The sequence below is a fragment of the Carettochelys insculpta genome, chromosome 2 (genome assembly GCF_033958435.1).
Source record: "Carettochelys insculpta isolate YL-2023 chromosome 2, ASM3395843v1, whole genome shotgun sequence".
Taxonomy (NCBI): Eukaryota; Metazoa; Chordata; order Testudines; family Carettochelyidae; genus Carettochelys; species Carettochelys insculpta.
Genome location: NC_134138.1, coordinates 89,982,229 through 90,002,205, shown reverse-complemented (window position 1 = coordinate 90,002,205; position 19,977 = coordinate 89,982,229). Strand labels below are relative to the sequence as shown.

The 19,977-nt window shown below is 38.1% G+C and overlaps 1 protein-coding gene across 1 annotated transcript in view; it reads right to left on the bottom strand.

Annotated features, from left to right (window-relative positions):
* ESCO1 (establishment of sister chromatid cohesion N-acetyltransferase 1) overlaps positions 1-19,977 on the bottom strand; it is a 41,711-nt gene extending 21,734 nt beyond the window's left edge. The window contains exons 1-7 of the mRNA XM_074987343.1: positions 19,758-19,977; positions 17,820-17,923; positions 15,548-17,628; positions 14,782-14,896; positions 11,235-11,301; positions 7,495-7,606; positions 1,916-2,047 (exon numbers count right to left, since the gene is read on the bottom strand). Coding sequence (XP_074843444.1) covers positions 1,916-2,047; positions 7,495-7,606; positions 11,235-11,301; positions 14,782-14,896; positions 15,548-17,626 — 2,505 coding nt within the window. The 5' untranslated portion in view covers positions 17,627-17,628; positions 17,820-17,923; positions 19,758-19,977. The remainder of the gene's footprint in view (positions 1-1,915; positions 2,048-7,494; positions 7,607-11,234; positions 11,302-14,781; positions 14,897-15,547; positions 17,629-17,819; positions 17,924-19,757) is intronic.

Sequence of the window (19,977 nt, the reverse complement as noted above, 5' to 3'; positions counted from 1 at the left end):
TTTCTTAAGACAGTTTCTTCTCCCTTTCATTTACATGCAGACAGCCTTATCCTAGACATATCTGTGATAACAAGGAAAGGAAACCATCATCAGCTCTCATCATTCTCAAAACATTTTAAAATATTTGTTCATTTCCTCAAAAATTCCTACCCAGTCTCCCAAATACCCTCTGATGCAATAGATAACTCACATGCCACTGTGAATGGCTATGGCACTTATCTACCAACTGCTGTTTAAAGAATTTAAGTATTTCCTAGTTTGTTCTTGTATCAGTTGCATTCCCACATCTGCTTCTATTTGTCCATAAAAATACTCTTCCAAGGTAAAAGAAGCAGTCCTGTAGCACCTTAAAGACAGCACTACTTTTTTTGTTTTGGGAACATACAAACTAATACGGCCACCTCTCTGAGACTCTTCCAACGTAATCAAAGCATTTCAGAACCACACATACCTCAGTAGCCTGTATGTGGTTTTCTTCAGTACCTATTCTACTACATCAATAAAAAAAAAAAAAGAATCCAAAAGACCCAAAAAGTTCTTAAGATCATTGCACAAATTTACTATAGACAAATTGGAACAAAGTAGAAAAAACAGATATTATGTTGCTTTCTTTCTATCATTGTCTCTTCTTATCGATCCCTTTCAATTTACTTAATGCTTTTCAGAAATGATTTTCTGTTTGGGTTAGGGATTTACCCAATCAACTAAGAGAAGAATGAAACATGCCCTCAATATCTGGCAATAATAATTTAAAGTGACTGGATGGTTTCAAAGTACTAGAAATTGTGTATGACTTTTTTAGATCAATGGTTCAAATTTAAGTCATGATTTAATAGTCTAATGCAGTGTTTCTTAAACTGTTCCGTGAACAACTTGCAGGTGTACCACAAGCATTTGACATCATACGCTGATGGTATATATTTTCTGTTATTAAAACCAGATACAATGTTACTTCTTCTTTGTTATCCGATACCAGATTAAATTACTTCATTTTGTTTTTGCTGTACATATTGCTTTGAGGTTTGAGAGTTTTTTTTGTCTGTCAATTTTTCTTATTTTGAAGAAAATGTTCACAGGTGTTCCACATAAAAAAAATTGTTTGGTGTACCATGGTCTCAAAAAGTTCAAGAAACACTGGTCTAATTGCTATTTGCTACTTATACGAAATTAATTGGTGGCCTCAGTTCACTTATCCTGGAGGTCTTATCTACCTGAGTGCAGAGTACTGAAGGTAACGTGATTACTATTATTTTTTTAAAACATACTTTATGGATTGTCTTTTGGATTTCAGATACATGGACAATATTTGAAATAAGCTGTTTTTTAAAAAAATACTTATTTGAAATTGTACAAAATTTTCAAGCTTGTGTTTAAATTAGAGGTAACTTAATAATACCTATTATACAGAAGTAAATTATAAAATGTATAATATACTGTAAAAATATAATTATTGGCTATTTTCTTAAGTTGTAATAGGCTGTAGAGCTATTCTCAAAGCTTCAAAACATTCCAACTTAGGTTTACTGATTTTAAATTTAGCATGGGCAATATAATTTACAAAATAATCTGAATGGCATTCTAAAGAAAACAATCGTCTCCCCACTAGTTCTGATGCAAAATTTTGTAACAATACCAATTACATCAAAAGTTATATTTAACTAAAAAGTCATCACAATTTTTAAAAGCTTTCCCATAAAACCATACAGAAATACAACCAGGAAGGGATAAATCTAAACAGGAATGTTGCTATTATGGTAATAAATTTTAACAAGTGATTTATTACCATGTACTAGCCTCCCTTAGCAAAAAATGCCTACTGCAGATGAAATCTCGCATGTACTGCGATATTTTAAGAGTCTGTTAAAAAGTACTCAATTACATTTGCTATTTAGCAAGGAAAATAAAATACTCTTACCACATATTTTACAGCACTTATGAACTGGTTGTGGAAGAGCAGATGCTGAGTTTCATCCTCTGGATTTGAGGCAGTGTAGAGCATTCCACATATATTACAGGAAATAGCTCCAAATCTTTTCTGTCCTGCGTCCTATTTAAAAATGAGAAAAATACATGTATATCACTTAATAGTCAGTTAACACTAAAGAAAGTTTTAATAGCTAGATATACAGTTCACGAACAAGCATGTGTAGATTCTGCACTGAGGCTAGAAGGGAGTGGGGAAGTATACTATACTAAAAGGAGTATACTATATACTCCAATGGCCAGCAAACAAGCTGTGTTACAGTAGAGGCCATAGAATAAGACAACTTTTCCACCACACAAAAAGTGTTAATAGCAGTTCTTCCAAGTCAGAGTTGAGATACACTAGCAGGATCACAAAGAAATGTTGACTGCTCACTTTCATTCTATAAATAATTAAGAAAATGACCTCTACCTGCTTTGCTGCCTATAGTGGAGTTTAGTTGTTGAGTATGAAACCTCTGCTGCTATCTACTCTTTAACTGTCTATCTTGAGATAAGCTGCGTCTACACTAGCCCCCTCCTTTTGGAAGGGGCATGGTAATAAGGGACTTCAGCAGATGCTAAAGAGGTGCTCCATGAATATGCAGTACCTCATTAACATAATGTCAGGTATGCGCAATTTGAAAGGGTGTCATAAGGAGGAAGGAGAAAACTTGTTCTTCTTGGCCTCTGAGGATAGAACAAGAGGCAATGGGCTTAAACTGCAGCGAGAGAGATTTAGATTGGACATTAGGAAAAAGTTCCTGTCAGGGTGCTCAAAACAATGGAATAAATTGCCAAGGGAGGTTGTGGAATCTCCATCACTGGAGATGTTTAAGAACAGGTTAGATGTCTCTCAGGGATGGTTTAGACAGAACTTGGTCCTGCCATAGGGGCAGGGGGCTGGACTCAATGGCCTCTTGAGGTCCCTTCTAGTCCTAGTATTCAATGATTCTATGATTTTGAAAGCCCCTCCCATTTGGTTTTGGGAAGAAGGGGCTTTCCATGTCTTGGGGGGGTTCTTTTGAAGGCACCCCCCCTTCTATATTGGTGGTGTGCATTTCAAAAGCAAAACATTCGAATTGCAGGTGGCTGCCATTATGCTAATGAGGAGTTGCATACTCACAGAAGCAACTCATTAGCATCTGCTGAAGTCCCTCATTACCATGCCCTTCCTGAAATGAGGGGGCTAATGTAGATGCATCCATAATGAGCTTCTAGAGCACAGACCGCCCTGACCCAAACACTGGGAAAGCATCTGGCTTACTTCAGGTGTCATCACACACAAAAAAAAAACCCTATCGCAATAGTTACGGAAATAAGCATTAGAGGAACAGTAGTACACATGCTATGTCTTGTCACTGTATTACAGATTTCAATTGTGATATTTAATATTTTCAAATTAAATTGCCTGACACTGTTTTTCATTTCCCTTCCCTGCTTCTCCTCGAGTTTTATATATAAGCCACATTTATGTGTAACAAACCATATGCATCAGTTGATGATAAACCCTTTTCCCAGAAAACTGAAGATTCTTAACTTTACCCATGCTTTGTATATGGTTTTCCCTAACACTGTAAAATAGTCCCATATTAAAAGGGATATCAAATAATTTTGTTCTGACATTTAATTGTATCACTAGTTTATAATCTATTACAGAATTCATTTAGCACACAGACAATTCAGTATTTGTTTCGCGACTTACTGACTGAATACAAAGTATTTCATTATGAAGAAGTTTGTTACAAAGAAATAGGAATCAACATAAATAACGCCTAACAGGGAATAAGACTGCACGTATAGGCTCGTAGTTGGTTTGAATTAAATAATTTGTATTAATATACTTTCCAAACTTATCAGGACACACATCAGTTCTTCAGAATAATCTTTCATTAATGCATACAAGTTTTGGTTTAAAAAGAACGAAACCTGTATTTGCACTAACATCTGTACAAGAAAGGTAGTGGATTATAAAAATAGATAGGTTTAAAAATGGACTTAAGCTAGGTAGACATTACACACAATATAAAAATCCAATTACCATAGGTTACAGTAGACAATACTCCATAAGTAAAAGAGGGAATATCCAAGGGAAAGTTTTAGTCACATGCATGTTAATCATAAAATATAAATATTGCATGAATATTTCTTGTGAACTTAATGTCATCTTTTCAAAAAGCAGAAATTTATAGATTTTTATACCTTATTACAGGAAAGGTGTTCTTGCAATATGATGATTTTTTCAGCCTGTTTCCAATTCTGTCTTTCAATTTTGAACAATAATTGGTTTAAAAAAGGCAAGAGATTAGCGCAGTTTTTAATACTGATCCATCACAGGAACAGTTGTAACCTCAAGCATATCTATTAGTGAAGTCTGAACTTTAGGAACAATTTCTTTTCTAAGGAAAAGACATCTGGGGCTGCTTCTACTCTCGCCCCAAATGAGGCAGTTCAAAGCAGGCTAATGAGGCACTGACATGCATTTTCAGCAACTCTTTAGCATAATGACAGCTGCACAGACTTCTAAGTGCAGACTGGCAGTGTAGATGCAGGCAGCTTTGAAATATACACCCCACTCTGACATTCTCTTACTCCCTATTAATTTTGTGGGAGTAAGGGAATGTCAAAGTGGGGCGCTTATTTTCTGAATATACATGTCAGTGCTTCAATATACTTCTGAATATACCTGTCAGCACCTCATTAGCTTGCTTTGAACTGCCTCGTTACCATGCCCCCTCCAACAGGAGGGGGTGAATGTAGAAGCAGCCTTAGTATGCTCCATAAATTACCATAACAGTACTGTATAACTATGCTCAACTAATAATTTTTCGCAAGTTTCACTCTGTAGCTCACAATATACACAAGACGACAGAGAAAGACAATAGGCAAAGGAAAGAAAAAAACATGACAATAGTCACTGCTTTAGCACGGTGCATAATAAGATTTTTTAAGCTTCTCTCTGAAGGTATGTAATATTTGACAATATTTACACCAATGACTCTGGCATTGTACAAAACAGTAAGAATAAATGTGTATTTTATGACACTACGTAAAACCAAAATACTAAAAAGATCACCCCAGCAAAGAAGAGGTAATTAATATTGGGCTTAAGGTTCTAACATCTTACAGCAGAGAACACCTGTTGAAGAGAACAGTTTCTTTGCTAAGTTAGAAGAGTTGGAGTAGAGAGATGGGGGTATATAAAGGTCCAAGAGACATCTCAAATTAGGAATCTACCATAGAAACTATGTTACCACCACTAAGAACCAAATACCTGAAAAGCTGGATGCTTAAATATTTAAAATAAGTAGTGAATGAGCTTGATAGCAATTTGAACTATTTTGCATAAAATAATAAGTGTAATAAATGTCTGGGCTTCCTCCCACTTCTTTTAAACAGGAAAACAGAGATCCTAGACTGCAGCATTTCTTTTCAGCAACTGCACATACCTAAAGACACAGTTTAAAAACTAAATATATGGAAATTAGAATTAGTTAAACAAAATTACCAATTATGATTTTCTACAGATGCAAGTGCAAACATTTTTAAAAACCATTCAAACTATGAGGTCTCATATTTTTTACAAAGAAAGCTAGCTTGGAGATATAGTCTTCTGTGATCACAGACTGAAGGTTGTAGCCAGTTTTTGCAGATAGGACGTAAGTCTATAAATCGCCCCCATTCACTTTTATCAAATAATAGTGTATTAGAAGCAAAACAACTACATCCTTCCTTGATAAACCTGGATTAGGTTAAAAATGCAAATGTTGAGATATATAAAAATAAACCTTTTGGAGACTGTCAGCTTTTAACTAAATGTCACACTTCACTTTTAAGCTTTGGCAGAATTATACCATTGAAACAAAACAATGAACTAGTGTCAGATGTAAGCATGTTCTCATATGCTGTGATGAAGCCGCCCTAAAATTACCACAAAAAAGTACATAAGACTTGATTTTTGTATTGGCACTAAACAAATCCTTTCCCCCATTTTAAAAAATGAAAATGATAAAGACAGTTTTCTACCAAAAGTGTTTATGGCTAGTGAAGATCATAGCTACTTATTTTTTTTTCCTTTACTGGATTAAGAAAACAACACACACACAGACTTTTTTCTTATGAATTTGTGTCAAAGAGATCATATTTTATTATTGTGCAACCAAAAGTTGGGTTTTAAGGCTCTATTCAGCCCTGCTAAAGTAGGAGGGACTATTTTACACTTAAAATTAGGCACCCAAGTAAAGTACCTTGCTGAATTGAGACCTAAACAGGTAATACAGTAAACTCATTCATATTCAGTAGCCCTGGGACAAGGAGGTTACCGGATATTCAAATATTCTGGTCTAATACCTAGCAACACATAAAACTAAAGAAAAACAAGATTAGATATGAAGCAACAAACAAAAAATGTATGCAGTGTACTTTACCAACAACATTAGTATTTTACACTGTAAACTTATACCGTATTTGTGTTTACTTTCACTATACTGTACTTACGAAAACGTAACTAAAATTTACTTATGGTTAAAATGCCGGTTATTTGAGCATTACGGATGACAGAAAGCTGGTTAAGACAGTGTTTATTGTAATCAAGAATATTGCAAGTAAGCATTAGATATCACAAATCAGAAAAAATGTGTAAACCCATCCAAAAAAGCAAAATTTTATCCTTTAGGAAACTATGGAACTTCAAGCTTATGCCCTTAGTATGTTTTTAGCATGTCTATCAATCAACTACTTAGAAATTTTGTAATAAGGCCTGGTTAGTGGTAATATATATTTTAATTGGCTCTGCTGCAGTGTTGTATGGTCCTTCAAACTAAGACAATGTGTATTTTTGCCCCACTTGCCAGTTCAAAATTCTTTTGTTGAATAGTTTTAGCTCTACTTGTTCTTGAGTACATAGTTATTTGTATTTTAGTTAATCATTTTATTTCTTTGCACCCCCACTGTATGAATTATCAAAGGAGCTCAATGATTTGTGAAAGAAATCTTTCACAATCTTAATTTTAGACAGTGCCTTCAGAAAAATATCCATAAAATGCATTACTTACGTAACGATTACATATATAACCTCACACAGAAAAATGCGCCAGATACACTTACTTATCCCCACTAGCCAGATTCTACAATTTGCATAAACTGAAGATTGCTTATGACCAAAGGCAAATTTATTTCTCTCCTCCCACCACCCACCACTTTCCTTTAAAAATAAAACTCCTCTTTATATTTTAGAAAGCAATATAGCCTTTTTAAAAGAAACGGAATTTCTGGGAGAATCGATATAAATAATATGGATTCTAGGTTAGCCAGATCAGCACTTTTTTTTGGGGGGGGGGGCGCCCAACAATTCAAGTGTAAAATAGCGATTACAAAAAAAAAATTCACAGAAATAACATTAGAAAAGAGTAACTACATTTAAAAGGAGGGTCAGCTCATTCAAAATATTTATTGTAGGAGATGTTAATTCAAAATGCAGCTTATGACAATTCTGAAACATGTAGTTCACAATATTAAGAAGAAAGTACTCACTATGATCAATTGTTTGTCATCTTTTCCAGCTTCTCTAAGTTTTTGATTATGGTGCTCTGATGACAGGAAACTGCTGCACCTTGAGGCTAACGAATGGTTTGGCAAAGAAACCCTTTAAAACAAACATTTTATGTAAGAGACCTACAAATCCTTCCCAGTTTATACAATTTAATAAGGCCCTTCTGACAGGGTATTTCCAAAAAAAATCAGTCCATGAATGTAAATCCATTTTTTGAAAGTTTAAATCCCAAAACATGAGTAAAAGCTTACAAGTTTTAATTTACAATTCTGAAATACTCAAAACAGCACCAAAGAAACAAGAAGTACACCATGTGTGATCATCATAAATTATAAACTATACAAGCAATGGGAAGAAATAATTACGAACGTATAACATAACCAGGCAAAGCAGAATACAAAATGTCTAAGATCTCTCTTTTCAGAATGTAATTTTCTTATTTCCTCAGTTATAGTTTCTCCGTATTTTTACTGGCTTCTAGCAACATTAAAAATAATTTTAAATGATGCTACTGTGTGTCTGGTACAAAGAGTTGGAGGCATAGCAAACCGAATAGCAGCATAGTAGTCTTTTTAAATAATCTTTACTCTCTCACTTTACAAACAAGTTACGGTCACAGTTAGTTTTGGCCCAATATTGGCAGAACAGTCTCTCTCTAGAACACACCATTCCATTCACTTCAGGGAATTCCTTTCACTTTCCCTCTGAAAAGGGCCCGGCTACATCTACAATGGATAGTTTTGTCAACAAAACTCATAGAGCATCTACACACAAAATGCATTTTGTCCTCAAACTGTTGACAAAAACACTGCACAGATGCTCGGGGGAAGGGGGAAGAAGCAGCACCCTTCTGTTGACACAGAGGATCAAAAGACTGACCCACTTTTATACATGGATGCAATCTGTTGACAGAAGCTTTGTCGGAACATCTCTTCCAACAGATGCTTCTAGTGTAGACATAGCCTGTCCACAGGGCCTATGCAGACAAATCTTATAGCTCTATTTCTCTCATAAAATGTTTTTAAGGGGACTTTCCCACTGCATGGAAAAAAGCAGCCAACATAACACTGCCTACCTCAAAGGCAAGTGAGACAGCTAAAAGTTCTTCCTGCTAGATATGTTATTTGAAAGAACAAGGAAAAATACTGTTACCAAACAATACTTCTCCACAAAGCTCTAGGGAACTTTTCTTAAAGGAGAAAGCAGGAGCATTTAGCATGAGAGGCTACTAGAGATCTCTCACTAAACAGGCCAACTCATTAAAAACACAGCAAACACCTTTATGTGACAATTACTAACCCTACCTTTTTCTCCAAGGTGAAGATCAGAAAGCAATATATAGTTTTTATTAACAAAAGGTGCTAATATTTCACGTGGTTTGTAAGAGGAGATGAATTATAAGCTTTTACATAACATGCAGAGCAGGAGTGGCCAACCTGCAGCTTTGAAGCTGTATGCAGTTCTTTGAACCATTAAATGAGGCTCCTCTGCGGAGTTGCATGCCAGAAGTGCTGTCCGCCACTGTCTACACACTTCCGCATGCCCAGTGGGAGAACCAAGTGGCAGCAGCGGCTCTGGTGAGTTGCCAGCATCGAATTAGAGCACAGGGATTGGGCATGGCTGGCTCTGGGCTGGGGGAAGGCACTGAGCCATGTTTTACATATATCTATAAATATCTATACAGAGATATGCATTATAAATATGTAATACGTGGATGTTTACACTATATCACGGGGTTCTTTGCACTCCATCCCCAATTGGTTGGCCACCCCTGCTGTACAGCAAAAATTAAAATAAATTTCTGAAGAGGCGCTTGCATGCCTGACTTAAGACATGAATTCACATCCTTCCACTTGATTCACTTTTTCTTTGGTATATGTTTCTTGTGGGAAATGATTATCTTTAAAGAGTGACCTTTCCTACTAAGTCTATTCTTCTTGGGCCTGCAGTGAAATTATATGACCTCATGTGATGTTTTTATGTCAATCATGTCTCATATAGGCTTATAGTAGTAGTATCTGGGATATACTTGTTAACAAAAGCTCTTCTGAAAACAAAAGTTTCCAAAATAGCAAAGAGAGCATAAACGGTATTGGCCAATAAATCTTTTTTTCAAGCTTTCAACAAAATGAATATCCTCTGTTTTCAGACAGAACACTTAGTTAGCTTCTCTGAAGATAAAAATAAAAAAAAAACAAAAACACTGCACTCATCAGTAACGATCCTTGTTAAAACAGGTCTAAACTAAAGCAGGAAAGTTCATTAATATTACACTTGCAAGAAATAATATGTTTCAGTTACAACACAGCAATATGTCGACAGAAGTCACTGTGAGCAGAGATTTCCTGACAAAATTTTTGTCACGAGTATGGCCACACACAAAAGTGGATTGAAAAAGCATTCCACTCTGTCAGAGGAGCCAGACTGCTCCGCTGCACTCTCAACAAAACAGGCACCTGGAAGCATAGCAAACAGAACAGCCCGTTGTTCTAGATGCCCTGTCTTTTGAGAGGTCCCCCGAGAGTATCCACACAGCTTCTGTGTCCACAGAATCTGTTGACAGAAGTGTTATGCCTCATGGCTGAGAGGAAGAACGCTGCTGGCGAAAGTGCTGAGTTTTGTTGACAAAATGCATTTTGTGTGCGGATGTTCCACCTGTTTTATCAGCAGAACTCGCTGGTGTAACCATAGCCACAGACATATTCAGTTCTTTAAACATATCTACCCATTTACCAGTCCCAACTAACTTTTTTTATGGCTTTTATGATAGTGGTTTTATTGTTGGATAAAGAATATTTTCTAAAGATTAAAAATGTCCAGAACATCAGGGGTAATTTGGAAAAGTCCCTGTATTTGACCAGCTTGTAGGTGAAAACTGAACATCAGAACTCCAGAGCAATGCTTTTTAATTGGTTTAATGTCTCTTTTGTGAACATGAATTCTTGTATGTCTAATGAGACTAAGATCACTGGTCAGGCTATGGAATAATAGTGGCCATTACTTTGACCTATTAAGCATCTCTGTATGTTACTGTATGATGGTCTTAATGAGATCTGTTTTCAATACACTATTTGTCTATTCAGGGGAGAGCAAATGACAGAATGGCCAGAATTGGCACAGCATGGATAAGGCAGTCTGAGTACGATTTTTCTCAAGGCCTTCCTGTGCAGCTAGTAGATTTAACATAGTTTGGGTCACAGCATGGAGACGGAGGACAAAAAAAGTCCATTAAAAATCTGCAATGCCTATTACAAGATTTTTGTAATGGCCTTCAGGAACCTCCTCCTCAGAATAGGTTAAACTAATAATTTAAATTTAATTCATCTATTTTTCAGAATCAGATTAGGATCTGGCAAAAAGCAAAAACATTCAATATTCAAGCTCTGACAACTACCATTTTTCAAAAAAAAAAAAAATGTGACTCCCACTGCAGGCAGCTTGTGTGATAATTATTTTCATCAAAGCTGAAGCTAGCACTTTCCCCCCCACCCCCACTGACAACCTTCTTTGGTAAACTGGATTACACAGAAGTTGGTCTCTTATGACATGGATGAGACTTCCCCCTCTCCCCTCCCCTACCCAAATACATGGCAGTTGAAGATGGTAGGAGATACAAAGTGGGACCAAAAAAAAAAAAACAAAAGACTTATACTGACAACTTTAACTTAGCAAGGGTTACTGTCACTACATAAATACATTAAAGAATAAAAGGGTACAATACCTTTTCTCACTAGCATCAGATGTCTGATTTGTGAATAAAGTGCGTACCAACTGCTTGGGAGTCGAACCTGCAGTTAATCAGGGATTGTCATTTCATTATAAAAATTTCCTCTTAACAGAACAAACAAGTGGCAAAACATGTCAACTTCTCCACAAAGAGAGACAAGATGGTATTATAAGTGCTGCACTTACGAAAAATAATTTAGTAAAAGGATGAGATTTTAGTACAGGAGTCAGATATATCTCCACACTAAATTTTTATACTTGCATTAACAAAATTTAATAGATATTTGGGATATAATACAATAGGAGGGTACACGACTAACCAGTAAACCACTGCTTATTGGCTAGTGCTACCTGTTACTTGCAGCCCCTCCTTCCCTCTTCAAGTAAATAGAGAGTGGCTAGCTGAGCTTCTATCCCTGCTTGTGCCAGCATTAGGCAGTCTCCCCCACTGCAATTCTACATTTAAAAGGCTAGGCCGGCACAGAGACTGGCTCAGCTTCTGTGCTTGCCAAGGGGATTGGGCTCCTCCCTTCCTCCCTCAACACTCTGCATTTAAATGCAGAGCAGCAGGTGATGCGGAAGAGCTTGATCCTTGCACAGGGATTTTAATGCAGACCAACAGGAAGTGGTGGCGGGGGGGGTGGGGTGTTAACCTAGTAACCAACAGAAATTTTGGTGGTTACTCGGATACCAGATTAGTCACTCTTTAGCATCCCTAATATACATCCACTTTTGCTGAATGTGGTTCTGTCAATAGTCAAGGAGCAACAGAATTAAACTGAAGTTCAGTTTCAATCTCCTCATGCTGATGTCTATTGAGTAGTGCTGTGGATAGCAGAAAAGTCACAAACACAATCCTTGACTTGTTAAGTAGTGGAGTAGGGGAAAGACAGAAAATGCAACAAAGGCGGGGAAAGCTCTCTTTTTCTTAGCTCCCAGCAACAGTGAAGGCTCTTAATGCTGTTACTGCGAGTGGTACTTCAAGAAGGTGGAGCCGCAATGAAAAGAAGAATTGCACTGTCAGTAAATGGCTAGTCCTCTTGATGCATACAGCACCACAAGGAGATGGAAAGACGACAAGAGCTTGGAATGTCATTAAAGGAGGAGTAGAAGATGCATCAGTGATCTACCAAGAATATTTACTAGTTTAGGACAGAGTTTGGTTCTTTCCATCTTGAACAATCTAAGGCTAAGGGAATATCTTCATATTACACTAACCAAGACTTGATAGCTAAAGCAGCACTGAGAGGCTTCCAACAGAGGTGCATGCAGGTCTCCTCAGCAACATGAACAGTTGCAAGTTTGTGGGGACTTGGTGGAGAAGTGGTGGTAGAAAGTAGTAACTCAAGTTCCTTCTTGAAACGGGATACAAACAAGTAAGTCAAGGTGAAAGACAAGAGATGTCCATGGTCAGAAATAAGGAAGTAGTAAACAAAAAGACATGGATAAAATCTTTGAGGGTAAGGGGACAGAAAAAAACCAGCAAAAATGAGAACATAGATTCATGGTTTAATTAGTCAAGAAGAATTCTACAAACTGCTAATTCAATTAAAATATCTAGTCAGATGGATCTTCCACAGAGAGCTCTGGTCTATAGTAGGAGTTGAGTAAAAGCACTCAAGACCAAAAGGAAAAAGAAAGCTTTCTTGGGCAAGTTCCATCAACTGCAACAGAAATAAAAATCCATCTAACCCTGATGTTTTGTGAAGATAGCGTTCTGAGATTAAACTACAATAAAACCAATGAAGTGCCATCTTCCTAAGTGTGCAAAGGAACAGTTCCACACCTCTACTACTGCTCATATCTTCCACAGGAAGAGGCAAAGGAAAGATTGACTAAATAAATGTTTTCTGTGTCTTCTTGTTCTCCTCATCCGGAGCTGGGTCATTGTGCAAGCATCCATCTTCTTCAGAAAGTGCTCACACTCATCTAGTCCCTTTCAATGCATCGGCTGTCATCCCTAATGGCAAGAAGGCCTTCCCTATTTGAACTCTGGGCATAACCACGCTCTTCTCATCTTGCTGCAACAGACCTGGCAGACTGCCACTAGAAGGTAACAATGTTGCCATTTCCCAACACAGAGCTTAATTTAATTCATATATGGTGGTTTTAGATCAGTTTTCCTTTTCCCAGTCAGCTGCTCTGATCTGTCTGATTATTTCTTTAAAATTGCCAAACACCCATCTTTCAACACTGCTACTTTTAGCAAAAAAACATCACTGCCATTTTTCAGATCTCAGGAGACTGAAGCAAAACTAACAAATCATGTCAGTTTCATTGTACTGCAACTTGGGAAAACCTATGAGGGAGAAAGGCAATAAGGAAGGGAAGTTTAAAAATAAGAGTCTGGAGGAAGGGCAGAGCACAGCATAACACAAACTAACACCCCATACATCTGATAGGGATGAATAGCAGACACTACTTCCTCTCAGAGCATCTTTCTGGAGGAGGACAGGATGTAGATTATTGAGGAGCCTCCTCATTTTAGTAGCCAGAAAACTCTGATTTAACCAGAAGAACACTGAGAATGCAACTCCTCTCAGCAACCTGAGAAAATGGCGTTTCAAGTTTATCAGGCATCTACCTTCCACAAGCTGACAGCAAATATGGAACATTGCCTAGAGTCCAATGATCAGCAGCCTAGAAGACATTCAAGCATCTTTCCTTTTCTCAGTTGCTGCGGGGGAGCAAGGCTTGTCACCTGAGTACTGACCGAGTTTCTGCATCAGTCCACAACCAGGTGAGTAAGTCTGACAATTAGGAAATTTTACCCAGTCTTATGCGTAGATAGGCAGATGGAGAATGGTGTTGGGAGAAGCAGAAGTACAGAATATATGTGGAGGCGGGGGTGAAAAAAAGAGAAAACAGACACAAATGAGAACTTGCAAGCCATGATCCATTACCAGGAAAAGGAGAGGAATGAAGAGAGGAAGGAAAAGAAGGTAAAACAAAAGCAAAGCATGCAGCAAGTCAAGTTGGTAGACTAGTACTCAATTTAATTAGTGCTAGTACTGGTAAAATCAAATACATTAGAATAATATTTGGTGCATTACAAGAAAAAGTTGAATGCAAAAAAAAACTTCGTCTGATATCATAATGTCAGTAAAATTTACTTTTCCATATGTTTTACAGCTAAGGACTAATATCAAAAACTCCCATAATCTTTCAGAAATAAAGGCTGCAAAAGCCTGTAAAAGTGTTGCTAGTTTTAATTTAATTCTAGCCATAATAATTTAATATAACCAAACCCCTAATTTTAGGTATCGCAAGCGCTGGTAGTACATTACATTTACACTACAGCTTTTGCTCTTTTAAATTACTGGGGATGTGTCTCTAGAGGGCATAGTTGCCAGATTCCATTTTTTTTTTAACGCTTCTAGTAGGCTTATTTCTAGGACTACCGGGTAAGTTTTCATGCCCTGATGACACCAACAAATTTTCTAACCATGCCATTTGAAAGGAAGAGGATTCCTTCTCCACCACCACCACCACCATTAACAGACCTCTGGTTGTGCACAGAATTTACATTTTAAATATTTTACCTTGACATTCACCCTCTATCTCCTTTTTGGCTTGCTTAGGCAGGGGTGGTGCTGCTGCGGCTGCACTTTTCACCGGAGTACTCTCTGGACTTGTCTCCAAATGCAAGCTAAAACTCTGAACACAACAGAACATATGATGGAACAGTCTGACTTTGAGCTCTCTCAGTTACTAACTGATGTCCCCTTTTTATGGGCTCAATATCTTATGGATAAAACCACTGAACTTTTACAAGATCAATTTAATACTTTTTCCAAATCTCTTTAAGACTTTTAGTGAACTGATAAGTAACACCACGTATACAGCTGTGGCATTATCTAACGTAGCAAAATTTTGTTGCATTCCAAATATACACCAAATGTGTAAAGCATATGATTACTACATGCACTTCTATGTTCTTGGAACCTTAAACCACAGTAAGTACTTTGTCCTCCCATTCCCCTTTATGTTCACTTTCAGCACAAGAGAGTTTTGGTATTTTAATTAATCTACTCTGACATTCTGAATTGTCATAATATGAACTCAAGTTATTGGAAGAGAACTGTATTTTTTTTAAACTATTGCCCTTAGAAAGACAGAATAGATTTATTTTCCTGTTTGATTTACAGGTCAACTCCATAACAGATTAGTCCCTTGACTGAAGTATTTTAGTTGCACAAAATGTTACTGATAAAGCTAGTTACATAAGCACAAACAGCACTGTTAGGTACTAGAACAAGTTTAGAAAAAAGTATCCTCCCACCATATTCCATAAATAAAAATAATTACCTCATCTGGTGTTGGCTCAGGAACATGTTTTGTCTGATTATCCAATAAGCCGTTTTCAGCAACTCTTTTTGTGGACTGCTTTTTTTCAGGTATCACATCTTTAGCTCTGACTGTTTCAGAAGGAACTGCTCCCAGTTTTTCCTGTCCAGGGGTTGCACTTTTATCCTCACATGGCTTTGTCAGTGGCAGTTTATCCTGGGCCTTTGAAAGCACTATTTCTGCACACGCTGCTTGACTTGACTCTGGAACTTCAGCTTTAGTTTCTAACAAATCCAGCTTGGGAACACTTGAAGAGTTTAACTTATTTTGACACACATTGTTTGTTTTCATCAGTTTAATTTTGGTCCACTTAGAATTTTTGTTTGCAGGATTATTTCTGCCATTCAGAACACATTTAACAGGTATTCCTTTTTTGCTGGGGAAAAATCGCTTGCACTGAATGCTCTGATTTGGTTCTTTCTGAGTAAGCACTACAGTCTGTGGCAACTGTGTTTCTGCAAGTGTCTCTTCTCCTTTTTTATATTCAGTGTTAGAATCTTTTTTCACCTCCACTGTATCTGACTCAATTTCACCTGCAATTTCTTCACAGAGTTCAAGAATGCTTACCCGTTTGGACTTCATAACAGTTTCCAGCTGATGGGCCACATCTCTTTCATTTATAGGTGCTTGTTGAACTGTCTCTGCTTTTCCCTTGCTTTTCAGAGTCTGATGCACTGTTTGTTTTTCCTTATTTGTTGTAACAAAAGTTGGCTGAAGAGAATTTACCATTTCTACTTTTTTATCATCAAGAAATAATCTTGAACCTTGCAGGCTATGTTGAGAACTGCTGGAATCACATTTATGGTCCATTTTACATTTTTTCTCTGGCAGAGAGCTGGTTATTCCTACTGTTATTTCTTCATTGCCACTTACAAAATTGGATTTTGTTTTCTTATTTTTCTGTTCTGTTTTCTGCTTAACGGCTTTAACCATATCAACTCTAGTATCCTGCGTACATCCTTTCATCAGAGTACCCTGTTTCACTTCTGAAGCTTTTCCTTCTTTAATTTCTCTATTACGAAGGGATCTAGCTGGCATATCTGATAAATGCTGCAATCTATGTGACCGCCTGGTTAGTTGCTCATTTGGGATGACATGCCTTGGCTTTGGAATTTCTTCCACTGTCTTTTTCTGGGACACTTCCTTATTTTGTGTGGCTTTTGGCTGTTCCAATGTGTCTGTGACAGTTCTTTTAGTGTTTGCGCCTGATGATCTTGTCATCATGCGCGTTCCTAATTCAGGTTCACATTTGTTGTCATTGAAAGATTTAATTGACTGTTGCTCAGCATCTTGAGAAACTGACTTTTTTACAAGATTCTTTTTAGGACTCTCAATCTGTATGCCTAAATTCTTAACAGTACTTTTTACAACTTTAGAACTTTTAGATTTATTTTCTGCAGGATTTCCCTTAACAGATTTTGTGTGTGTGTGTTGGTTTCTAAGTGTAGTTTCATGTAAAGTTTTTACACGCTGCGAGGCAGGTGATCTAATAGTTTGGGGTTTGGATGAATGTTTTTTAGTATCTGAAGTAAATCTTAATTGCTGTTGTGTCTTGTTTTCAACTGAAACTTTGGTTCGTAAAACACACTTGTCCTTCCCTTCAGAACCTGCCCGGGAGGAAGTCTTTGTAGATTTCAAGGAAGTTGAATGGTTTATTTTTGAAGATCTTGAAGGTGTTTTTGTAGTAGATACCCTACTTAATGATTTTAGGGATGTTCTTTTCATAGGTAATGTTTTACTGGATCTTTTCTTTAATTCACATTCATTCTGCTTGGAATTTTTCTGCACTACTTTAGAATGGGAGGACAGCCTAGCACAATTATTGATGGCTTTATTTACCACTGACCTGTTAGGTATGACCGAGGTTTTAAGCACTGCTTTCTTCTGCGTTGCACTTTTATTTGGCTTTGATTTATTTAAGACATGTTTCGTGGCTGCCACCTCTCTTTCTTTCTTTGTTGATGTTTTGCTGTTCTTATCTAGCTTCCGATGTTTAGCAGAAGGTTCTGCTATTGCAGACTTCCTTTTTTGGGCTGCCATTTCTGCAAAACAATAATTGAACCAAGTTTCTGCGAACTTTTTCATCTACTTTTATGTTGTTAATGTACATTATTAGCTATAGTATATAAAAGGATACTAAATTATTAATTTTGTCTATTTAAGCTGCATACTAGTCAAAGAAAAATCTATTAAGCTACTTCATGTTTAGTATACTATTTTTATTTTTACTTACAGGTGTTTTAGAAGAAGTGATCCATGTCTCAGAAAAAGTAACTTATCAAGCTGTGCCAAGAACATTCCTTACAAATTGGTTGTAGACAAGGCATTACATATCATCTATAAAGAATAAAACATTTGGAGATACTTAAATCTATTATGTTTATTTTGTTAACTTTTCCCTTCTATTTCTCAGTCTCTGAATTCAGATATACAACACCTTCTTTTTAACATTTCAAACAATAATGAACTTAATTAGTTTGAGAGGCTCAGGCAAAAGTGACATGTGGACTTTATGTGGCCCTCCATTTAGCCTGTCTTCATGACAGACTTTCGTATCAGTGCCCTTCAGCTGCACTTGTTTATCATCTATACAATATTACCCAAGGGAATTTCCTTTGCTTATCAAGACAAGTCACTATTTTTTGTGGGGCAGGAGCAGGGCTAAAGCATACTTTCCAGTTCATTAGATAACATAAAAGTTTGTGTCAAGGACAGATTACATTAATTAGAAAATTTAGATTTTTTTTCTAACTGTGAAAACAAGCTTACCATACTGTCAAGTTTAAAAATGACTCATAAAATGTCAGACTGACCAAATGACCTTTATTTAAGCAAACTCTTGCTTTTCTGTGTTGCCAGCTGACTTTGATGGGACCTGTAATCCTCCCTCTGCCCCACAAGTAGCAAGGTCAGATCCCCAACCTCTGGGACAGAATTTAGAACCCAGATTGCGAATACGATTATTTTTAAGATTAGCCACTTCACAAATTGACTCCATACTTAAAAAAAAAAGTATCCTCTCAGGATACAGATGACAGATATCACTATGTAGACAAGCTTTACCTATAAGTTCTCATCTTTTCTCACATTAATCAGTAAGAAACTAAGAAAGTCAGCTATCAAATAAACTTATGCATATATCCTTGCACTAGCTTATGAGAAACTACTGTCTGCTAATAAATGTAATCTACAGGCCTGTTACACTACCACAAGAAGGTCACTGTCTGCTGCATGTTTAAAAGGCCTGACATAGCTTTATTTTCTCTGCCCCCCCCACCAACCCAGAATTGCATAGATTAGAGAGGAGTTCACTACTACTTCCACAATCCATATGAGCTACATGTAGAACAGGTTTCTCAGTGGATCCTTTCCATGCAGCATTCTCCTCCACACAAAGCTTCCCCTCCTCCTTCTCGTTTAAGTCTAACAGCAACAGGGGTCTGCTGGACATGATGGAAGGGCCCAGCCTCTCCCTCGAGAACTTTGCATTCTAAAAACTTCCATAAGTTGGAGGACAGTGTTGAGGGCAGCAGATAAAAACGGTGAATTATAAGCTAATCAACAATCCTGGCTCAGGAAAGTGACATATTACCAGCCTCACTCCCAGCTGGCTCCTGAGCTGCAGCAGGATTCAGTGGTGACAGGGGCTAAGCTGCGTGACGGGGGGCTGGAGTCCAGTGTTCCCTGTAAGCTATGAGCTTGTACAGCCACTCAGGGGAGACTCACACGCTGCCCAGCTGGTTAGCAGAGGGCCGCCCCCCCCAGGCGGTGTGTTTCTGCTGGTGGTGCACATTCACACACACCTCATGGCACATACAAATTAATCTACAGAGGAATGAAAACAATCCACACGCGAAGAGTAAAGGTAAGTGGGAACATTGCTGGAGTCACCCGCACACTGGCACAGAAACCACTCACACAGCGCCTGGAGGATCTGCACTCTGCCCAAAGGGGGGCCACCACCCTGCAGGGGGCACAAAGCCTGATCCAGCCTCGGCGACTTCCAGTTACCACCAAAGCGGGGCGTCACCGCGTGGCCTTCATGGCGAAGAGACCCGCCCCGCGCGGGTGCCGGGGGAAGAGGAGACAGCTCTCCAGGGGAGGCGGAGGCAGCCGGGACTGAGACGCGGGGCGGGGGCCTCGGCCGGGCTATCGCCCCGCGGTCACTTACCTCAGCGGGTCTCCTCCGGCGGCCGCTCGCTGCTCTCTCCCAGGTGTCCTCGGGCTTGCGTGTCCCGCGGGCTGAGGGGCGGGGGACGGGGGCGGGCGGGCCGGCCGAGCGGCGAGAGGTCACTGTCGCTCGCGCACCTTCCCCATGTCACTCAGAAGCCTGCAGTCTCTGCCTCGCTTGTTTCTGCCTTCCAATCTCCACACATCCGGGCACCGAGACA